This window comes from Trachurus trachurus, assembly GCF_905171665.1.
Source record: "Trachurus trachurus genome assembly, chromosome: 1".
NCBI lineage: Eukaryota > Metazoa > Chordata > Actinopteri > Carangiformes > Carangidae > Trachurus > Trachurus trachurus.
In genome coordinates, this window is record NC_139891.1 from 18,795,376 (window position 1) to 18,816,858 (window position 21,483).

The window sequence follows — 21,483 nt, forward strand, 5'->3', positions numbered from 1 at the left end:
GGTGTTTTGTTACCCCAGCCTCACTCAGCACGCGCATACAGCATTAGATAACCCTATCTACCTACCCGGCTTGTGTGCATGTGTGTGTGTGTGTGCAATTGGCTACTTTAGATGATTCTACCATTTGATACCTACAAAACCTCTTGCTGCCTGGTAACAATTCCCGACAGAAAACCTATACATCCCCTATCAAACTGAGACTGGCAGCATCAACTGCTGTAATCAACATCAGACTTATCGGGTCTCAAAAACACCCCTCTTCAACAGAGGGGAAATATGTTGAGTTGTTAGACATACATTGGAAATTATAGTATAACCTTTTCTCCACATTCACTTTCATTGTTCTTTGAATGTGTATTTCATATTCAAGACAACACTGGGTAGCAGGGAAACTTTGTGAAAAAACAGTTCCAATCATCTCTGCAAACAAAATATTTCATTTTTATTCAGCATTAGTATTTTGTTTACATTGTTCTATTTACAACATGGACACACATGACAGGAAAAATGAGGACTTTATGTCACTTTAAAATCAAAGTAAAATGAAATTTCATGAAACAAGAAAAAAAAAACACAAGCTAGTTAACATACATCTTATATTTAAGGGGAGGGAGGAGGAAGAAGACAAAAGCACAAAGACACCAGAACACACCAGGAAATTAAAAGTTAAGAAAAAGACGCAGACAAATGGAACAAGGAAGTACACGAGAGAAGACAGAACAAAGAAGAGTATTCAAGCTGATGAAATACAAACGTCAAAAGGACGGAGACAGACTTCAGTGTAAGTACAGTGACATACAAGAGAATTAGGAGGATGGACATGAGTAGATATTTCACTATCTAGGCTATAAGAACATTAATACTGAAATAATACTAAAATATACAGTATATATATATATATGTCCTCACAACTATTTTTTGTCTTTACTAACCCTGGTCATAGCATTGTGGAGCACCACAGGCCCTCCTATACCCAGCAGCTGAAGATGTTATTGGTGATGATGATGATTCAAGTATAAAAGTGTCTGTTTTCAGCAGGGCTGGGTCAGGCTGTGCGTGCTTAACTGTAGCTCACAGGGAAAGAAGAGATCATGAAGCTTTTCTCCATTATCATACAGTATTTGTGAACATGGTTGGATGGATGTTAGGTCCTCAACAACTCTGAATGGTTAACTGATGGCATTTTTCTCTGATTCCTTTTAAATTGAAGTTACTGTTTTTGGTCTGTGCATGAGGCGGTATTAAGTTAAGATTTTTTTCTCCAAATTTTAGAAAGAAGTCTGGACTGTGCTACTGGAACAATAGAGGGCAGCCGTTATGTGTGGTTTGGTTATTTGAAAAACCAACTGGAAGTCTCATGTCCACGAGCACCTGCCCTTCTGAAATGTCCATTAGCAAGATACTGAATCCCTCCAAACTCCAGAGATGCCCTTCTAGCTCGCCCTGTACTTTGATCTCCCTGACAGGGGTTCAAGAAAAGAGAATTTCTCAGCATGGATCAGTGTCAGTTTGATGCATTATTATTCATTGTAGAAGTAGTGGATTTCACCTTTCCTGTCGACCCAGTACTCCCTTCCTCCATCTGCATTTAGAATAAACAGACATGGTGGCTTAACGCTGGCCAAGAAACACGGGTAAAATAATGTGGAGCGAATTAACATATGAAATTATAAAAAAAAAAAAAAAGAAAAAAAAAAAAGCTGAGGGCAGGTTCAGTCTTATTGAGAAAGAAAATAACAGTCACTTGCATGTGCATGTACTTTGTATGCTGACATGAATTCAGAGAATAAGCAAAAATGTGACTCTCAGCAGCTAAAACAACTTCATCTGCTTTGTTTCATCCATGCACTTCCAACTAAAGCTGTACAGTGATCTAGAACATACACGCAATTGAAACAACAAGCACTCATACACACTGGTATTCAAGCATACACACATATTTGCATTATAAAAGGCCACATACAGACAGAATGTGAATCATTCTCACTCTTTGTTAATATCAATATACTGTAAGCTCTGTGTAATTTGTACATGAACGTCTAAAGCTAAAGACTTTAACCAACAGAGGAGAAGCACTGGATGAGCAGTGTCATTTGTAACATATTAGAAATTATCCAATGCATAAATCTCAGAGGTATGATGTACAAAGTCAAATGTAGCACTAAAAATGGCAATCAAGTGATGAATCCTTATTAAATAATAAATAGATGAGAGGTGCAGAATGAAGGCATGGGACTGACGAAGCAAGTAATCATTAATCAATAGTGCTCTGACTCATCCCTGATGATCACCTGACTGGATGAGCTGAAGCACATTTCTGATTTGCTCCTGCCTATCCACAGTATTCACAGCAGTATTCATTATCATATCGTTCAACACAATTACCCTTTTCATACCAATATGCCAAACAGCTCAGTTAAGTCACTCTCCACCAGAAAAAAAAACGGAGCCACGTGAAAACGGCAACACTGAAAATATGTTCAACTCGAGCATGACCACTGTTACACTGTGGATGGGAAGCACAGACCTATACTTTTAATTTTGTTGATTTCACCAATATGAGGGACACAGTGTTGTGTGGATGTTGGCTTAGTGGAGGGAGCGTACATCTACCATCGTGCCATCACATCACTGACACATGAAATAAATTAAAATAAGACAAAAGATCCATAATTAAAATGCTTTTGTACAGTAATAAATAGATTTGTCCTCTATTTACAGTTTACTGGACATATTCTGAAGCAGAGTTTGAGTTAAAAACATTAAATCCTAAATATTTAAAAATTTTATCTGTTTGTTTTCTTGCTTTGTTCTGAGGATGCGGGGGTTGGCGCTCAGGTTTTTTCCCCTTTTTCGTCATCCTTCCAGTGGTAAGGAAGGCAGGAAGACAACAGAGAACACGCAGGAGAGAAGACAAACATGTAAGAAACAACGTCCTCCAATGTGTCTTTCCTGTGTTTTCATCCTCAATGACTTTCCAATTTTGGTGTTGTTTTGTTGTAGCTGCTGCTGTTAAGAGTTTTCGTTAAATTCGCCTCAGTGCACACATACACCCACACACATATCCACACACGCACACACACACCCACACAGATTTTGAGCACCCAATGCCTTGCTCTGTCCTCACACGATGCATTGTGTATTCTCCTACAGCCTCTTGCTCGCTCTGAGTAGCAGTTGCCTCTCGACACAGACCTAAGAACAGCTTTCTCCTCCAGCTTTCCAAACCTAGAGCTGAGTCCCTGGGGCAACTTCTTCCTCGTCCCTCTTAGCCATTCGAAACATTAATTTATCTTCTTCTCGTTTTTCAAGGAGCCGTTCCGTTTGTGTTTCCCATTGGCCATGCTCTCATTATGGCAATGTCCGTTGGCCATGTTACCATCATCCCTAGTGGTACCGCCTCCTCTGCTCTGGTTCCCCTTCAACAATCGGACCAGTCGGCGCAAGCAGAAGACAATCAGAGCCAAGGCAGCTCCCACTGTGACGATCACATCCAGCAGGAAGTATTGGTAGGGGGACACCTGGTATACGGCGGAACGCAGGTGGTTGGCACCGTGGTGACGGAGGATGTAGCTGATCCAGTAGGCGGCTCTGGTCACGGGATGGCCTGGTTGGTCTTTGTGAATGTTGGAGAGAACACGTGCTTGCTGGCGGTACCTACACAGGAAGACAGAGGGGACACAACAGGTCTCAATGGGCAATACAAAGGACACAAACATCAGAAAATAACTGAGTATGGAAAAAAGATCCCAGTCACCAAAAAATTCATAAGAGTTGTGTGATGCCATGACTACTCACCAGATGGCACTAATTAACAATGATGCTAATAAACAAAGCCTTAAGAAAGGGGAATCTAACCTGCTGTCTTTGATGACGCTGGTCAGGGCCGTGTAGAGGTCCTCCTCGGTCATGTACTTCCAGTGTATCATGATACCCATACCTTTGGCTGCTACACGAGTCATGGTGTCATAATGGTCTCCGAAGAGGGGCACACCTACCACCGGCACCCCATGATACATGGCCTCATAGATGCTGTTCAGGCCACCGTGGCTCAGGAAGGCCCTAGTGTTGGCATGGCCTGGAGGACAGAAAGCATGAGGGATGTTGCTTTGTGTTAGTCCTTTTTGACCTTTTTTTATAGATTATTTGCAGTATATAGAATAGAGCCCACTTGCCAGTTTGATCTTTTGTAGGGATGCACAACAACTGTCAGTACAGATAATTATCAGCCAAAATACAGTAATAATAATAATACAATAATTATACAGTAGTCTATTACAGTAGCCAACACTGCCTTGATTTCACTCATTTTCAGTTTGTTTGCCCCTTAAATTGATTCAAAACAATAACAAATGTTGTTGAGTCACAACTTATCTTTGTTGTGATTACAGTAGTGAGTGATGTCAGTTATATTATTTGCTTAGTCTTATTTGCTTAGTCATATGCAGAGCTATAATGTTCTATTCATTGTTACTCATTACATATTAGCCTTTCTTAATCTCAGGTGTATATATAAACTATTAAACATATTATCAGTTGGGTTGGTGTTTAGCTCAGTTGGTATAGCACCCATCCCATGTGTTGAGGCTATTGTCCTCACTGCAGGCGGCCCTGGTTCGTATCCCACGTCGAGCGGCCCTATCCTGCATGTCATTCCTCCCCTCTCTGTCTCCCGTTTCCTGTCTCCATCTCTCTCAACTGTCCTGTCCATTAAAGGCGAAAAAGCCCCCCAAAATATACTTTAAAATATATATATATATTATCAGTTATAGTTATCGGTTATCTGTATTGGTTATTGTGCATCCCTAGTCTTATGTTACATTTAATTCAAATGCACTGTGGTAGCATGAGACACAACAGAGCTAAAGGGAAAGATCTTGTGGTGTTGTGGTGGCCTGCCTCTATTACTGGCCTACCAGAAAGCCAGACAGCCATAATGCAGCCAATATTTGCAGTCTTAGCAAACCAAAATGCTATTACACTGCAACATTATACAATGCTAGCTGTCAATGTCTGGGTAGGTGTTAAGGTGCACATTCATCATTCCTGACAGGTATTAACTGTGTAACCACATTCTGCTGTGGTTGATCAGGAAACATGGGAGGGAACCTCACACGCAAAATCTAGTTTGGCCTTGGTGTCTCGCACTCTCTCTGTGTTTCCGCAGATCCACCGGAGCCCGATCTCTCTGCACCAGCCGCCATCCTGCCCCCCCCCCCCCCCCCCCACCAGAAGCTGCCTTCATCAACTCTTGTTAACATTTCCATGTTTCCCACATTCTATGTCATAAACTATAAACAGTTTTCTTGTATGTAACAACATCTATTGCACGTCTGCCCGTCCTGGGTGAGGGATCCCTCCTCTGTTGCTCACCCTGAGGTTTCTCCAATTTTTCCCTGTTAAAAGGGTTTTCCTCAGTCGATGTGAGGGTCTATTGCCTTGCCTTGCCACACCCTAAGGAACATCTTGCATAAAAACACCAGACATCTGCCTTGAACCAGATGCATGAAGAAATAGATTTTAGAGAAGATGTTCTCAAGCATCTGGATTGATTTCAAAGCTTTCTCAAGTGCTATAATAATAATAATAATAATCCTGTATAATAAAGTAATTGAGCCCTACTGTATCTGACTTTTGATAAGGAAAGGAGATTTACAGTGTGGTGTCTCACACGCCTGCTCACCTAGTAAGTCATTCTGAGGCATCCAGTCAACAAGCTTGGTGTTGTTGCCAAGGTTACTGGGTGGAACTCCAGAGAACCTAAGGAGGGAAAAGGGAAATAATGAGGGGAAGGAAACATGATATAACATGACATGCATTGCATAACATGTCATGTTATACGTTTGTTTTACAGTACAAAAATCGTGTAAGTGTAAAAACAACTTGTCGCAGTGTTACAAGTGTGGCGGGCTTTCTGAAGTCTCTGCTGGCTGGTTGCCTGGCAGCCAAAAAGTCAAGGAAGTTAATAACAAGAAAGCTCTGTTTGTTCACACACAGAGTTAACTTTCAACTCTTTGTTTTCCACTGCTGCTGGTGAACTTGTACAGTACTGCGAGAAGTTTACTAGTGTCTGTAATTTTGAGCGTGCAATACACATGCATGCTGCATCACGACCCCCATCTGTCCATCTCTGTCTCCTTCCCTCGCTAAACTAAACTCTTTCATCTCTCTTTCTCTCGTCAACAAAGCACCAATTCACTGTTCTGCCAATCAAAGCCTACATTCATGCAGCCAATTATCAATGACACAATTCATTTGGCTTGGTCCCTGTCCCTCTCATCAGCCCTCTTCCTTTTTCCATCTTCTCAGTTTGGAGGGGCCAATAGAGGCCAGATTCCTATTCTATGTCACATACAATATCCGGAGGCCATCAGAGATCAAATGTTTGTGGCTTAAAGTTAAAGAGTGTTCAGAAGTAGAGCTGACACGTGACCAATAACACTGCAAAGATAATTATTTATTAAAGCAGAAGTGAGTGATATATTTGTGTTAATATAAGTCTTAAATAGTTATATCTTCCGACAGCAATCACTTACATAGAGTGTTTGGTCTGAATCACGGGTCTCTCAGTCACTCTGCTCTGCTCTGAGTCGAGGAGAAAACATTTCTCGTATCCTACAGTTTTTATCCAATGAGGAGAGAGAACGGCATGCAGGGCTGTGTGTGCAGCCAAGGGACGCCGTGAATGTGGTGACGTAGGGACGAGGACTGTTATGGTGCGTTCAAGGCAGCCCGTAACTCGTGTTTTTCCGACCTGTGAAGTTGTACCAGTTCGATCTGGTACGAGTTCACGGGTCGGAAGTTACGAGTGGCCGTTATAGTGCACTTTCACAGGTAAAACAGGTCCGAAAAACACGAGTGGGTTGCCTGGAACGCTACAAAGTCGTAAGTTGTGACTTGAAGCTGTAATTTACGGTTTCAAAAGTCTGCCTGGAACGCAGCATTAGCCAAAACGACCGGATCGCTTACTTCTACTTTAATTATTGCAAACACATTTTGCAAGCCAAACTCCTTATTACAGCACAGTACACAGACTGCCACAGCCATGGCAAGCTTCTTTTTCTTTTTTCTTTTTTTACAACCGCCTACCTGTTTCCAAACTGACACTGCAACCACAATCTGATCCCCTCCAGTGACTCCTCCCAGCTCTTAGTCTGTGCCCCAGCCACTGAATTTCACTGAGTTGTCCAACCGCTCAAATTCTGTAGCATAGCAACTTGCTTTGAACCAAACTCCTTGCATGATCTAACGTGGTTCCATAACATGTCATCACATGTTTCGTAACCTCGCCCATGCAATATAACTGCACACACACACATACATCCAAATAGGCAAGGCACTGGCAACCAAGGAAGACCCCTGAAGTCAAAATGTTGCCCTGATGCTCTGTTAAATAAACACTGTGGGTGTGTGTAATTAAAGTGGTCAAAAAACTGCTTTGTATTCATACAGTATCAACTTCATTTTCTCCTCTACGAATAACACATTTATTTCTGGAAAACAGAACAAAAAAAAAATCTCATATTCTATATATTATATTATCATCATATTATTCCTTTATATTGCACCTCTCTTTTCATGTCTCTTACTAGGGTCAGAGAAACGGTTTTGTCTCTTTGAACCTTGCACTTCTCGCCGTTAGTTATTTGTCATGTGTGTGATCTTGAAACTAAAACCACACTGCAATCTTAAGTGTTTGCTTTGTTCTTAGCAAATTCCTTATCTCATCTTATCTAACGTTATCTTTATTAAAATATATATAAACCACAGGTTTGCATGGGATAGTACCAGATTATTAGGTGAGGATTATGATGTATGCTTTGAAGTAAGAGATCAAATGAAAATTAAACATTAAACAATACAAACAAAAACTGAAAAATCATAAAAAACTGAAACTGCACTAGTCTATGCACTGCACATGTCATGTGAGAACTAACTAACACTAAACGATATTACAAAACACACATTTTTGGAACTGTAATTATTCTGACAAAGACACACCTAACGAAAGGTTATTTTTGCCATTTTGTCACTGACTATGAAATCATTGTCAACTATGGAGTGTGTTTATACATGTTACACACCAACCAACCTCTGCACAGAGGGGCATGTTAACCATTACCATTAACCCAGCCCCAAGAGAAAAGGTCAGGCTTGGGGGCAATGTGTATCTACGAACAAGAACCATGGTTTTGTTCTTGCAGTCTGCATTCGTTATACACTACTCTATCAAAATAGATTGAGCTACACATTATATATAAATCCTATTGTCTGATAAATATCATGCAACATCAGTCAGTTTGGATGTCTAGCTATTAATGAATAATCTATAAGAAGTAAAGAAACTACTAAAATATTAAGATAATAAGATATTAGATGTGAGTAGAAGATTAACAGATTTATGAATCAAATCTAAAAGCTCTGTGAGACTTGCCCGTGTGGTGCACTTTCCCTCTTTGTTATTTTTAGCATTTTTCCTGCTCAGGTCACAGACGGTGGATAATTGCTGTGGGACTCTGTGTAAATGATTACTAAGGATTAGATTTCAATCACACCTATCTTTCTCACTGGGCAGGCACACATATTTTAGATAACTGTGAAAGACCTTTTGTCAGTGAATCAACCTGAACTTGTACAGTACACATGCACCCAGTGGTGGCAGATGCATGCACACACAGATGCTGCAGTAGTTTTAGTTTTATACCCTGAGCACACAGACATAATAACAATCCTGGTCTGTGTTGCAATTTCTTCTTATCAGTCTACATACACAAACACAATATAATGTAGTGTAATAAAACTACTGTAATATTGGCCATTATATTAGCCTGATTGATTTGTTGGTCTAATTCTATTTCCATTAGTTCATAACATACTTGATCTTGTTTGGTCTATCAGATAACCTAAAATAATACCCTGAAGCAAATGTAAGGTGAGAACTTGGACTTTGGCCTAAGAGGAAGCCTGTCACAGAGGAACAACATGTGTATGTTATGATGAGCAACTGAGCAGATTGACCGATTACGTGGGTCCACCCAAAGCTTAATATCAACACACTCAGCCATCTAACATGCAGAGCCCCCCCGAGTGCCTAGCAGAAGAAAGTCTGTAACTTGAAGTGCAACACGTTAGAAAGGTCACATCTGTCATACTGACAAATGTGTATAATGAGAGTGACAGTGAGAAAATAGATACTTTACCTCCAGACAACACGCTGGGGCAGCCTGGCGAGAGCTCCTGCCAGTTTGTGAGCAATGTCATGGGAAAGGTACTTGACCCCAGCACCGAACGACACAACCACAAAGCCATGCTCTGCTGTGTCATTCACCCATGCCTCAAAATCCTGTGGAGATATGACAAAAAGACACAATGTTAAATAACATTTTGCAGTATTGGTAGCATTCAAAGGACCAAAATTGTAGATAACTCCTAATTACAGACTTTGATTAATTGAATGCATTAAAGATAAAAACCCAACATTAAAACAACAGGCCATTAACATAAACTTTGTTTGCTTTGCTTTGTTTTGTTTTGATCGCTTTATAGCCAGGTTTATATGATTCATTAGAGTTTGTTTCTGACTCTGACTGACTGACTATGGATATGATATACAAATCAATTTCTTGCTGGTACCACTTGTAAATATATTTCTAGACTACTCACATTCAAATCCAGAAATATTTTTTACGTGGAAAAAAAAAAAACTGTCCACAGTGGAAGTTTATAAAGCAAGACAGCTCTAATGTCTAATTCATGAAGCTGTTAAATATATGCAAGTTAATGCCTCAGAACTTCAAGCAAGGATGTGCTGAGCTTACATTTTGCACTCTGGTGCCCACTGCTGCATTATACATTATTATCATTTCATATTATGACATTAATGAGCAATACTTATAACCTATAAAGTCACCAATTTTAATGGTCTTGTATCATTTTCCTCTAACATTCCTCGATGACCTTATTTCCCTACATTTCCTGTTTTCCTGTTTAATGATTTTTTTCAGACACACGAAAATACATAAAATATAGTCATTTACATTCAATCTGGTCATGATTTACAGTATCCTGATGATGTCACATCAATGTTTATGTCTCATCATTATTTCATTTCATGAATGAGAAAGTGGTCTCAGACCACTGGGCCCCGCTCTATGTCTATAGCTATTTGTTTTATAATGTATGGCTTCACAAGTTGTGTACTGTATCCCTAAGAAATCAGTAACTCTTTACAAAGTTTGAGTGTTGTATAAAATGTCTACTGCTGGTCTGCTACGGGCAATCAGATATATTTTACTGGCTCTGTTGGGAAGATTTAACAATAATTTACCAAATACCATAAAATGTCAACACAAGTCATTCAGCCATCAGACAAGACAAAATCCTATACACAATAAATCATGATCAACACATTACAGTGCCAAGTTCAACAAGGAAAAAACTCTAACCATGTAGACAGTTTGGTTTTATGTGCTGAGTGTTTGAGACATCTAAGGCTTCTGCTGCCACCTCAGTACAATGAAGGTGAAAGAAGGAATGTTGATGTCCTAAGAAAACACGCGATTGATCACTTTGAGTTGAGTGTCCATTATTTTGAGCAAAATCAGATAAATGTGAGCTCACAGCAACAGTTTCTACTTAGCCTATAGATATATTGACATAAACCTTATACTGTATTTGGGTTGCACAGATAAAGGGGCAGTGAAGAATTCTTCAACTATTAAACTGGCAAACAAATACTCTTTAAATACTGTTTACATGATGAAGTGCAGCAATCCTGAATATTATTTGTGCTCTATTGATGTGAAACATAGCACTGATAGACCAAACAAAAGAAAAAAGAAAGGAAGCCTGCAGTTCTGATCGTTTTCTACCAACTGAGTGCTGCACTGAGTCATTGGAAACCCAAACCGTGACCTCCTTCTCCAGGGCCTTGTTCTCAGAAGCGGGAGACCTATTCTAGGTTTTACTCAAGAGCTTTCTACATCAACTAATAACCCTGCCTCTTGGAACAGACTGCAAACTGGGATAGTGGGAGGTAAGACATCCTGCCATAAGCTGGTCAAAAATGTTTGTCACTTAACAGATGATGTCAAGGGGAAGTCAAAAGAAACAGAGGAACTATACAGCTCAAAATAGATTGGTAAAGTGTGTGATGTGTGTGTGTCAAAAGTGCATTAAGGATGGCAGAGATGCTCTGTGTAGTAAGATAAAGATAATCTACGGAGAATGGTAAGTGAGGATGTATGGACTGATAGTGGATGGAGCCTGGTTTAAAGAGCAGCCATGTTGGGACAGAAGTGGAGGATAAGAAGAGGAAGGGGGAAAGGGGGGTGGGGGGATGGAGGGGTGGGGTCCAGCTGCAGCAGCTAAGGTCGGCCCTGGCACGGAGCAGCCTCAGGGGCACACTGGGCTCTGTGTCCCAGCAGTGCAACCCTACTGTCCCTACAACGCAGCCTCAGTGACCCCATAAAAGAGTCTCAGTGTCCCCAGCACCCTGCGCCGAACAATCGCCTCGTTCTCCCTCCACTTCCATTATGACTCCCTCCGCACAACATGGCACAATGCTCCCTATTGGCTGGAGTGGCATTCCAGAATCCTCTGCAGTAGATACCAACAGCCCGCGCTCTTGGCTTTCGAATGCTGGACAAATCCCCGTCACCACTCGCCTCTGCGCTCCATGGCTCCCCTCCCACTCTGCTCAAAAAAAAAAAAACCTTCCGTGTACATTCAACTCAAACCCTTCCTCACCCCAGCATCTTTGATGAAGGCCCGCTTTGTAGCAGGTTGTGATAATAAGAGATACCAAGTGATTGGAGAGACAATGGGGACAAGCAAGGGTAGATACAAAAAATACTGAAACAGTCAATCCGTTAAGACTGAAGGGGGGGGGGGGGTTAGGGTTACAGCGGGCAACAATATGAATAGAAGAGAAACCAGCAAGACAGGCTGTCAATAAATGAACTGAGATATGTGCAGTAACTCTACGTGAACTTTCAGTGTGCATCATCACACAATGTATTCACGATTCTTTTCTGAGGAATGGGATGGATGAGATGAGAGCCGCCACCATGTTTTCCATGAGTGAATTCTTTCACAATAGCTTTTGAATAATTTGTTTACCTGAACTAAACAGATGACTGAAAATTGATAGATAAATGCAAGTTAATAAAACCAAGGTAGGAACAGGCTCTTCCAGTTTTACAGAACTATTCATACACACAACTGCATTGTTATAAGGGAATGTAAGAAAAGGGCTAAAAGTAACAAAGAGGATCAACTTCTCCAAAGTCAGTCAGAAGCGTAACGATATGGATTTTTGACCGCTCCTGTGAAACCCTATATTTGCATAATGTCATAGTCAAACTCGGTCCCTATGAATTGGTCATTGTGTTGTTGCAGGACCTTTGTCACCAGTGCAACAGAGCCGTCGTTTTATGTTCCAGCATAAGCATGTGGATCCTGTATAAGTATAAATGAGCATTAACTTATCAGACACAAAGACACTGACTCCATAGAAGGATTGGACAATGTGACCGTATGTAAGAGAGAAAGAAATATAACTTACTAAACAGGAGAAAACCTTTTTTATATCCCTTGAACATCCCTGGGTGTATTAGGCCTCTGTAGGAAACGTTAGACTGGCTCCACTGGAATTTTATATGACTTTTGAATCGATGTGGTTCAGTACCAGGTTAGTCATTTATCCATTTTAAATTAACCAATTCATTTTCCAGAAAATTATAAACTGCAATCTATAATGACAGCATGATTTAAAATAACGTACTGTAAGGATTTTTTATCAAGGATGTTACCAATGTCTGGAAAGACTTCAACAAGACAGATACTCAGGGGTGAAAGGATGTGTTCAACCTTTTGTACATGACACAACACAACTACTATTTCTGTCTGTCTCATGATGTGGTAATCAGCCGTCTGTGTGTCTCTCAGTACTGACCTGTGGCAGAGGGTTGGGGGGCTTGGTGAGGATTCCTCCTATGTACACCACATGTGGCAGGGTGGGCCTGGGGAACTCCAGAGCCATGTCAGTGCACAGCATCCACAGCCGGCTGCCTTGCACCAAGTCAGCCATGGCCACTTGAGGCTTGACTCCATGTTTCTTCATAATCCGGTCATACTTGGGTAATGCGATATAATGGACTCCAAAGCGCTGCACCAGGTAAACAGCTGTGTTTGTGATCCTCTGGAGCAGAGACATGCGGTCTGTCAGCAGCGAGTTGAATTCAGGTACATAAGATAGCGGGGCTGGAGCACCGACCTCAGCGGGGTACCACAGGCCTGTGCTAAACACGGCATATTGCACGCCCAGGATGTGAGCTATCACAAAACCACACATCTCATTGGGGTCTACCAGCAGCAGGTCAAACTTAGCCTCCTTGAGGCGGGTCATTACCTCAGCGTTGCCAACAACGGCATCACAGTTCTGAGAGTAGTGGTCAAGAATGTCAAACAGTTCCAGAAATGTAAGACGGCCTGAGAAGATGTTGCTGACTTTGGACTGGAGGAAACTGTCAGCCGTGCTGCTGTTAAAGATCCCTGGATAGCGCTGTAGGTGGTAGTGAGGAGACGGGGGCACCTCACGACCCTCAGAAACTAGGAAATGGCTCTCATGGCCCTCCTGTTTCAGAGCCGTGGCCAGAGTCTTGAAGATGTAGAGGTGTGATTCAAACATGATGGGCGGGACCACAATTACTTTAGAGCATGATGCACTGGGACTCCAGGTGAGGAGGCCGAGGAGGACGAGTAGTGAAAAAGGTAGTAGCATGGCTGAAATCATAAAGAAAGGAGAAAAGTTAGCACTTCAAAATGAAAACAGAGGACAGTCATCAAAAAGCATCAATAGGACAGTATTTGCCAGTGGTGCTCCAGAGATAGAGAAACATCCTAGATGATTTACATGATCATACATACATTACACATTTAACAGTGGTTATTATATGGGAAAATACAGCAGAGCCTAACATCGGGTCAGAAAAGTGGCTGAAAAAGACTCAATGAAGGTAAAAAATAAAAAGAACAGTTCATCAGATGTTTATGGTTTGTTGTCTTAAAACCTGTATCTAAACTGTGAACTTCACTCTGGTCTACCTCACTCATGATGGGGGCTAAAAAGTCTTCACATTAAAATTCAAGAAGAACTGAACTGAATTGATTTCTGCCTTACACTGAGACATTATTGAGAGAATACAACTTCAACCTGCACTAATTAACCTTTGCCTTTCTTTTCTGTGTATTTCAATTCCACCTCTTGGTCCCTCTTATTGTGCACAGTCGTCACTGACATGGTGTGGGTAGCACCAGCGTCATTCTAAACCTCCAGCCGCTCTATTCTCAAACACAAACACAAAGAACCATTATCATTGCACCATGTCATAGCCTGTGCTCTATATGCCTACACTCCTTCTCCCTCTTACTTGGATTAATCATCAACACGTCTGGACCTCTGACGGAGAACCATCAATTATCCAGGTCTTTTTTGATATATCAACAATGACTAACTCTCATTCTCCGTCCACAGGGCGTTACACCTTAAGGAATGCTTTGACCTTTGGAGGAAAATAAATAATGAAATGTTGCACAAGTAAATGCATGATCATGGTTTTGAACTGGCGCATGAACAAGCTAAGTAATCAATGCACCAAACAAATCTATGGCCTGAACAGAGAGTGCTCCTTCATCTTGTTGTACACAGTTTTTTACACAATGCTAACAATATGCAGCAGATGAATAAAGTTTCAACCTACTTGGACAATATCCATAGCCTAACATCTCCTTGTAAAGAACACATCCTTCTATCCATTCTTCCACTCACTATTCAAACCGTGCCTTAATCTCATGCAAAGCCAAGGAAAATGTACAAAGGTACAAGGAAGTGTCTTGCATAACCATTACAAATGTGTGTGCAAAGCACTTTTGAGCCTTAAAATGGACTGTGAAAGTTAGATAAGCAACAAAATTAGGTTTAAATCTGCATTAACTTTGACCTAGTCCCTTTCAGGTGGCATGTTAACAGGGGTGTGGATATAGATGTGACTGTTATGGCTCCGTCTGTAGGCTATATGATCCACCGGTGACCCATTTATGTTGTACCCGTCATCCTGAATGCTCTAAGTGGTTATATTCTCCTGCCGTCCCTCCGGTTATCACATCATATTCTATCATCAGATGATTACCCTCTCCATTCTCATTCTCATTACATCTCAATCTATATCAAATAGCATGGCGCATATTGTTTCTGCTGAGCATCTCCTGATAACATCTACACAGGATTATGTAGCATATACCAACCACCTGCTTCTGCTCAGTATGAAGGTTCTCCCAACAAACAGCAGGGCCCGGATAGGAATAGGAATCAGGGCGGCCACAATTTTGTTTAGCATTATCCCAAGGATATCATTTCAAACACTTCTCAGCCCAGACTGTTGATGGTAACTATAGAAACCAGCCACTGTCTACTGAGGACTGTGATGCGTCATGACTTAAGTTACTAACAATGGGGTCTGGTTACCTTGCGCACAGGGAGAGCTGAGCAAATTATCTGGATTAAGAGAATTAAAAGATACGAAACAATGTGGGGATGAAGAGAGGATGAGAAACAAGATTTAACAAAAATTAAAACGACAGAAAAAACTATTCTAAAGTTTGTAAGGAGAAGCCTTTAACATGGTATAGCAGCTAATGGTCAGCAGGTGACACCCAAGAGATCAATGTATTAATATTGTTATGATATTTAAATGTCAATCCTCTACAGCTGATTAATTAGCACTGTATATTAGGCATAAGACTTAGATCACAAGTCACCTGCAGACAGAAGCTGTTATTTTGATGATTTATACTCTGCATTTACGTTTTCACCCAAGAATCTCACTCTCTCTCGATCATGTCAAATTTGTGAATATATCAACAATAATAAATGTGTGATAAATAATGCTGCTTTTTGGTATTCATTCATTAATTTGGACACACCACTGCCCAATGTATTGATTATTATTACCAGCAAACTGTAGAAAAACATAGTCCGTAAAAGTTTTGATTTACACATGTGTGGCAGTAATGCAGCACCAACTTGGGTATTTTATAGTATAATCACAGTATATTGTACCATGTTGTGATGCAAGCTATCTATTGTGATACTGATTATTACCTCCCTGGCATTTTACACCAACTGGTGAAATGTCACCGACTGCAAAAACACTTGTTGAAAATTACATCAGAGATGAGTTTATTGTGCAAAATGAATGAGACTGAGAATGAAAAGAACATAATGGGGAATTTCAGAGTAACCAACTACCACTTTGAACAGACAAAACATAAGTAATTCCGACTCTGACCATAACTCTGTTATAATCTGAAATTAATTGACTTCCATTGCTTCTTTCTGTTGTTTATAATGGAAAATCAAACCAATTACAGCATCTGCAGAGAGACTTTTTGCCTATTCAAACCACACAAGATAGTAATTATAAAGTAATTATTGCTCTCTAATACCATAATCTAGATTAACATTTTCTTGATTTAGCACAGCAGGAGGACCAGCCTGGCTGCTGAAACAGCAGGGGTTCATTAGCTCAGTACACCCTGTTGAGAGGGGAGTTGTGACTTCCAAGAGCTGATATTAATTAAACACAAGTCGGTCCAAGTTGTCTGTTTTGTCTCGTTTTTTAAAATAGATAACTTAATCTTAAATATCTTTGTTTAGTTGGAACCCAAATTAAGTAATTTGAAGGGAAATATAAAGTAAGTAGACCTAAGTAAAAGTGCTTAGCTGCACAGTTCACATTTGCTGTCAGATCAAAGAGCATATAGGTCAGAGACAGACTTGGAATCTACAAATGGCTGTATAAGTTACCGAGATCCTGAACTGTACTGTACCATTCAACTCTATTAAAAATAAAATTCTAATCCAAGATATTAACACACAACAAGGTGCCTGCAACAGTGTTTGGATGTGGAAAAGGCACAGCAGCTCAACATCTACAGAGACTTAAGGACTATCCTTCTTTGTTAAGATAAAGTCAAGATCCTTTGTATCTTCAATTTTGGTGAAAACAGACTGAAAGAGGAAAAAAACACTAGACTTTCCCATGTCAAGCCACATGAGAAGCTGTTTATAATAGCAACATGGTCTCTGTGTGCCCTTATCTCTTCAAGCTTTATCAGCATTTGACAGAAAGGTGTCTAGATTAATTTACAGTGAGGATACATTACTCATTAACTGCGTGCATGTCACATGTTTAAATATGTTATCTTAAAATTAATTGTTCTCATTTTCCATCCGGACCAGTTGTTACAAAATACTATACACAGGCACATATCAATGGATATGCCACTGGAAAGGGGCCTACAAGGCCTTCTGCTCCTCCATACTAACTCAATGAATCACTCGCTGTTTTCAACAAAACTTCAAACCCGACAGAAATTCACTGTATTCTTCAACCCCATTCATTCCACCTTTCAGACCTCCTCCCTTACATTTGACTTACTTCTTGAAATGTCAGCTTACCTACTTTACTATTTCCTCTCATCCTCCCTCTGCTACAGCACAACCATCAACACACAAAAACAGGTTGGACAGACTTCTTTTCTTTCCATGAGCAAATACTTGCTGTAGCCAACAAACAAATAAAACAGGAGCAGGTCAGTGGTATCTAAATAACCATAATGTAGCAACTGCAAATAAAACCCTAGGAAACCGTGTTTCAGTAAGTAGCCTAGTAAAATATAAAAGAATACATGAAAATATAAAATATCCTTACACAATATATTCAGCAAATTGCAACAATTCTTGACCCCTGTACACAAAAACATATCAGACAACAGGATCACCTTCTTCAACTTTGGCCTGTAGAGACAAATAAGATTAAGCACACACACACAAAAACCGTCAGGTGATCGTTCTGCATGGATGCAACATGGTCGGCCGCGCAGGTGTCCTTAGTGTAAGTAGGTAAAACCTAAAAACAATACTGTTATATTTTAAAAACCCACAGGACATGTGGAGTTTCATACCGATTTCGAGAGGTGTCGTTCAGTCATAAATATTACAATTTCCATATCTCAAGTACAGTGTTATGACAGCGCAACTTGGCAAGAAGGCATGTTTTATAACAATGTTTGCTTTGATGGAGCTGAACACACACCCAAAATATGTAAGTTAGCTCAAGTGCTATGCTGACAGTCCGGTTTGAAAAAAAAAAAAAAAGCTTCAAGAATCATTTTTAGCTACTGCCAATATGCAATGTGACCACGTGACATGTAATTTAGACTGACATCCTAAAGATAATCTCCTTGATACCAGGATCAAACAACCTCTGAATTCACAACCATCATCATGACAATGTATCGCCCATAGTAATTTTCCAAATTCGCAAAGGACGTGAACGCAACGCAGCAACCTGTGTCTCTGGGGGTTTCGACCGTCTCACCTGAGCGCTCAGTGAAAATAGCCGAGCTGCACGGAACAGTTCTTCGATAAATATCAGTTTAGACTACCCGTGTGAAAATGTAAAAGCGACAAAATATAATAGCAAAAAAAAAAGAAAGAAAAAGAAAAAGTCTATTATGTTGTAGAGTCGCCTACAACAGGTTGTGTTTACGGTCCACCTGTTGCGACGCTCATTTGTGTGTTGGCCTTACCTTGTTACTCGGACGTCGCCCAGCAGAAGTAGAGAGGGGTGGTATATACTCCTAATTTTCTCCGAGAGGATTTAAAGTGTCGGGGAGGGAAAACACAAAAAGTGATGAGGACTGAGGGGGACAAAAAGCGGCTGCAAAATAAAACGGGTCCAGGGTGTGGAGCACAGAGGGAACATTTGAGTCGCAGCGTCTTTCACAGTGGCTGAAAGAGGCGTTTCAAGATGGACAGGAAGGGAGTGGCAGACAGGGGGGACAAACCTACATAGGGTAGTCCGTAAGGGTGGGGGAGTATCGGCCCACAGGTCCTATTTGCCTCTTCAACAAGTTGACTGCATCCGTGTTGATACTGTCAGCAGGTGGGATGAGAGAGTGAAGCCTGTGGGTCATAGGTCTGTTGATAAAAGAGCTGACCTCATCATCTCTCACTGCCATTCATACCTGTTGGATTATTCTTGAAATGTGAATGTAATATATAATGTATTAGGCTGCTCCTTTATATCCCAGGTGTTGGTAGCACAAAAAACAGAAACAATGGTAAATGATTTTGTTGCAACTACCAGTTTTTCCCACAATAGATCTATCTATTCTGAATCAAATTTGATTAGTCTAAATTCAGTGAAATGATTGCTATTTATTCTCAATTCTAACCTATCTGTCTGTCTGTCTGTCTGTCTGTCTGTCTATCTAATTTCACCCACTCACAAACCGTGTGTGTGTGTGTGTGTGTGCGGCACGCGCCTCTGAAAGATTGATGACTCAGGGCAGAAGATAAAGTTCCCAATGGTGCTGGAATTCAGCGCTCTGTTTTCCTAAACCATATCCTGGAAAAGGCTGTGTAATATGTAATCACTGAGATAATGAGCTATCCACTTTAAACTGTTGTGCCGAGCCACATTATTAAACCACCTGAGTGTGCAATGTGTATTTTGTGGCTCAACACAAAGACTGTGTTATAAATTGCTTAGTCTTTATTCATCCACCCACTCATTTATTTACAGAAACACAAAACAATCAGGTGTGCTCTAGGTGTGTGGTAGTGGAAAAAAAAGAAAGAAAGAAAAAAAGCTGTTGCACCATTGTAAATCTCCTCCAGGGAAGGTTGGGAACAGGGTTGGGTTAACTCCCTACCAGCAAACACCCAGGGGACGACTGATGCTTATCACACAGAGAAGAGGTGGAGATAAAGGACTGAAGGAGTCAGTTCATTGTGATTATGCTGGTGCAGGGACTTAACTGTCACACACAGAAAAGTAGGTCTGTTTACATGGTAAACACACACACACACACACACACACACACACACACACACACACACACACACACACACACACACACACACACACTTAACCTGAAGGGGATGCAAAGTAATTAGTAAGGGCCGGGTGGGGGTTGGAGAGCGGAGCCATAATGTCAGTGTAGTTAAGGACAAATGGATGTTTCTTCTCTAACAGTGATCCATTTGTTTATGCATCTGCCCTACACACACACACAGTTCTTGTCTTTCGATACATTCACTGCCTTCACCATCCCATTTCCTCAGCTATGCCCTGAGTCATCACAATACAGTGTGCCACCCAACCACTGGTTAGTCAGCCTCAGTGTCCCACCAATCCAAAAAGGTGTGTGTGTGTTTGTGTGTGTGTTTGTGTGTACAGGTGGAGCGTATTGTTGCTGTGGCTTTCTCACCATTTGTCTGGCTCCTGGCTTCACTCTCACTCACTTTGCCCCCATACGCTATTTCTTTCTCTTTCACTCTCTCTCTTCTCTCCCCTCCCTCACCCTTGCTTTTGCTATGCTATTCTCTTTCTCTCCACCCCCCCACTCCTCCACCCCCACCCCCCGCCCTGAGATATCAGGTGTGTTACCTGAGCTCCGTATCAATAGTTAATCATCCTGGGACACCCAATATACAGAGCATGGCAGAACTCTCCCGTGGAGAGTTGTGGTGGGTCACGGTGTGTGTCCGTGTGTGAGAAAAGAGAGAGAGAGGGGGGTGAGGGCAGGCTGGGGGTGCTAAGACCTGCACATTTTGAGAGAAGTCAAAAGCTGCTGAGAGGCAAAGTCTGACAAGGAGACTGCAAACAAAGAGAGATGGCAGGAAAAAAAGGGAAAAACATGGACAATGTTGAGGAAGCAGAGGACGCTTGGATTGTTCAGGGCAACGCAATAAAATATAAGGTCACAGTTTGGGTACTGATAATTAATCTTATAGTACAGTTTTTCTTGATTGTTTACACACATTTTCTGAAAGCATGCCTCATACTCTCAGAACTCTACACACAAATCCAAAAAAACACACACAATGGGCAAAACCCCTAACTTCTCCTGCAAAATGAAACTTTACATTCAAAACAATGTTATTTATTCTCAAAATGCTATTTTAGTCTCAAATGACACACACAAACCATCATATGACTAGACATTTATAAGAACCAGTTGAACACTAATGTGCTCAGTGTAAAACACTAGGATGAATGGAAAACACTTCTACTCCATTCATCATAATGACTTAGGTTTTTTTTTTACTGCAACTACAGACAGTACATATATACTGTGAATGTGTTGTAAAATTTTAGAAGATTGTTTTGATACTCTGAACACTCAAATACACGGTAACAAATGAAATACAGTAAGACAAGACCAAGGTGGTCGTGTGACGATGCAACCGTGCTAATCTGACCACAAAAGAAAAAAAAAAAAAAGAGTCGGTCGGGGTCAGCTGGTTTACGGCCAAACAATTGTTAAAGACTGAACACATAATTTTGACAAGATAAGACTACTGTAACATGTAGCTCACCTAGTAGAGCAGCACTCTTTGTAGTCAAAGAC

At 40.8% G+C, this 21,483-nt stretch overlaps 1 protein-coding gene across 1 annotated transcript; it reads right to left on the reverse strand.

Annotated features, from left to right (window-relative positions):
- Positions 1-417: 417 nt before the first annotated feature.
- Positions 418-18,999, reverse strand: ugt8 (UDP glycosyltransferase 8). Its single transcript, XM_083979756.1, has 6 exons — positions 18,655-18,999; positions 12,956-13,785; positions 9,201-9,343; positions 5,684-5,760; positions 3,859-4,078; positions 418-3,657 (listed from the first exon to the last, which is right to left on the reverse strand). The coding sequence occupies exons 2-6, from the start codon at positions 13,781-13,783 to the stop codon at positions 3,285-3,287; spliced, it is 1,641 nt and encodes a 546-aa protein (XP_083835882.1). The 5' UTR covers positions 13,784-13,785; positions 18,655-18,999; the 3' UTR covers positions 418-3,284.
- Between the last annotated feature and the right edge of the window lie 2,484 nt (positions 19,000-21,483).

Bases quoted from the DNA above. Each gene is read 5' to 3' on its own strand.
- ugt8 (XM_083979756.1), bottom strand. From the start codon at position 13,783: ATGCTACTACCTTTTTCACTACTCGTCCTCCTCGGCCTCCTCACCTGG. The intron at 9,344-12,955 runs GTCAGTACTGAG...ATATCTCCACAG, and splicing joins CCCCCAACCCTCTGCCACAG to GATTTTGAGGCATGGGTGAA. The intron at 5,761-9,200 runs GTAAAGTATCTA...TTCCCTCCTTAG, and splicing joins CCCCAGCGTGTTGTCTGGAG to GTTCTCTGGAGTTCCACCCA.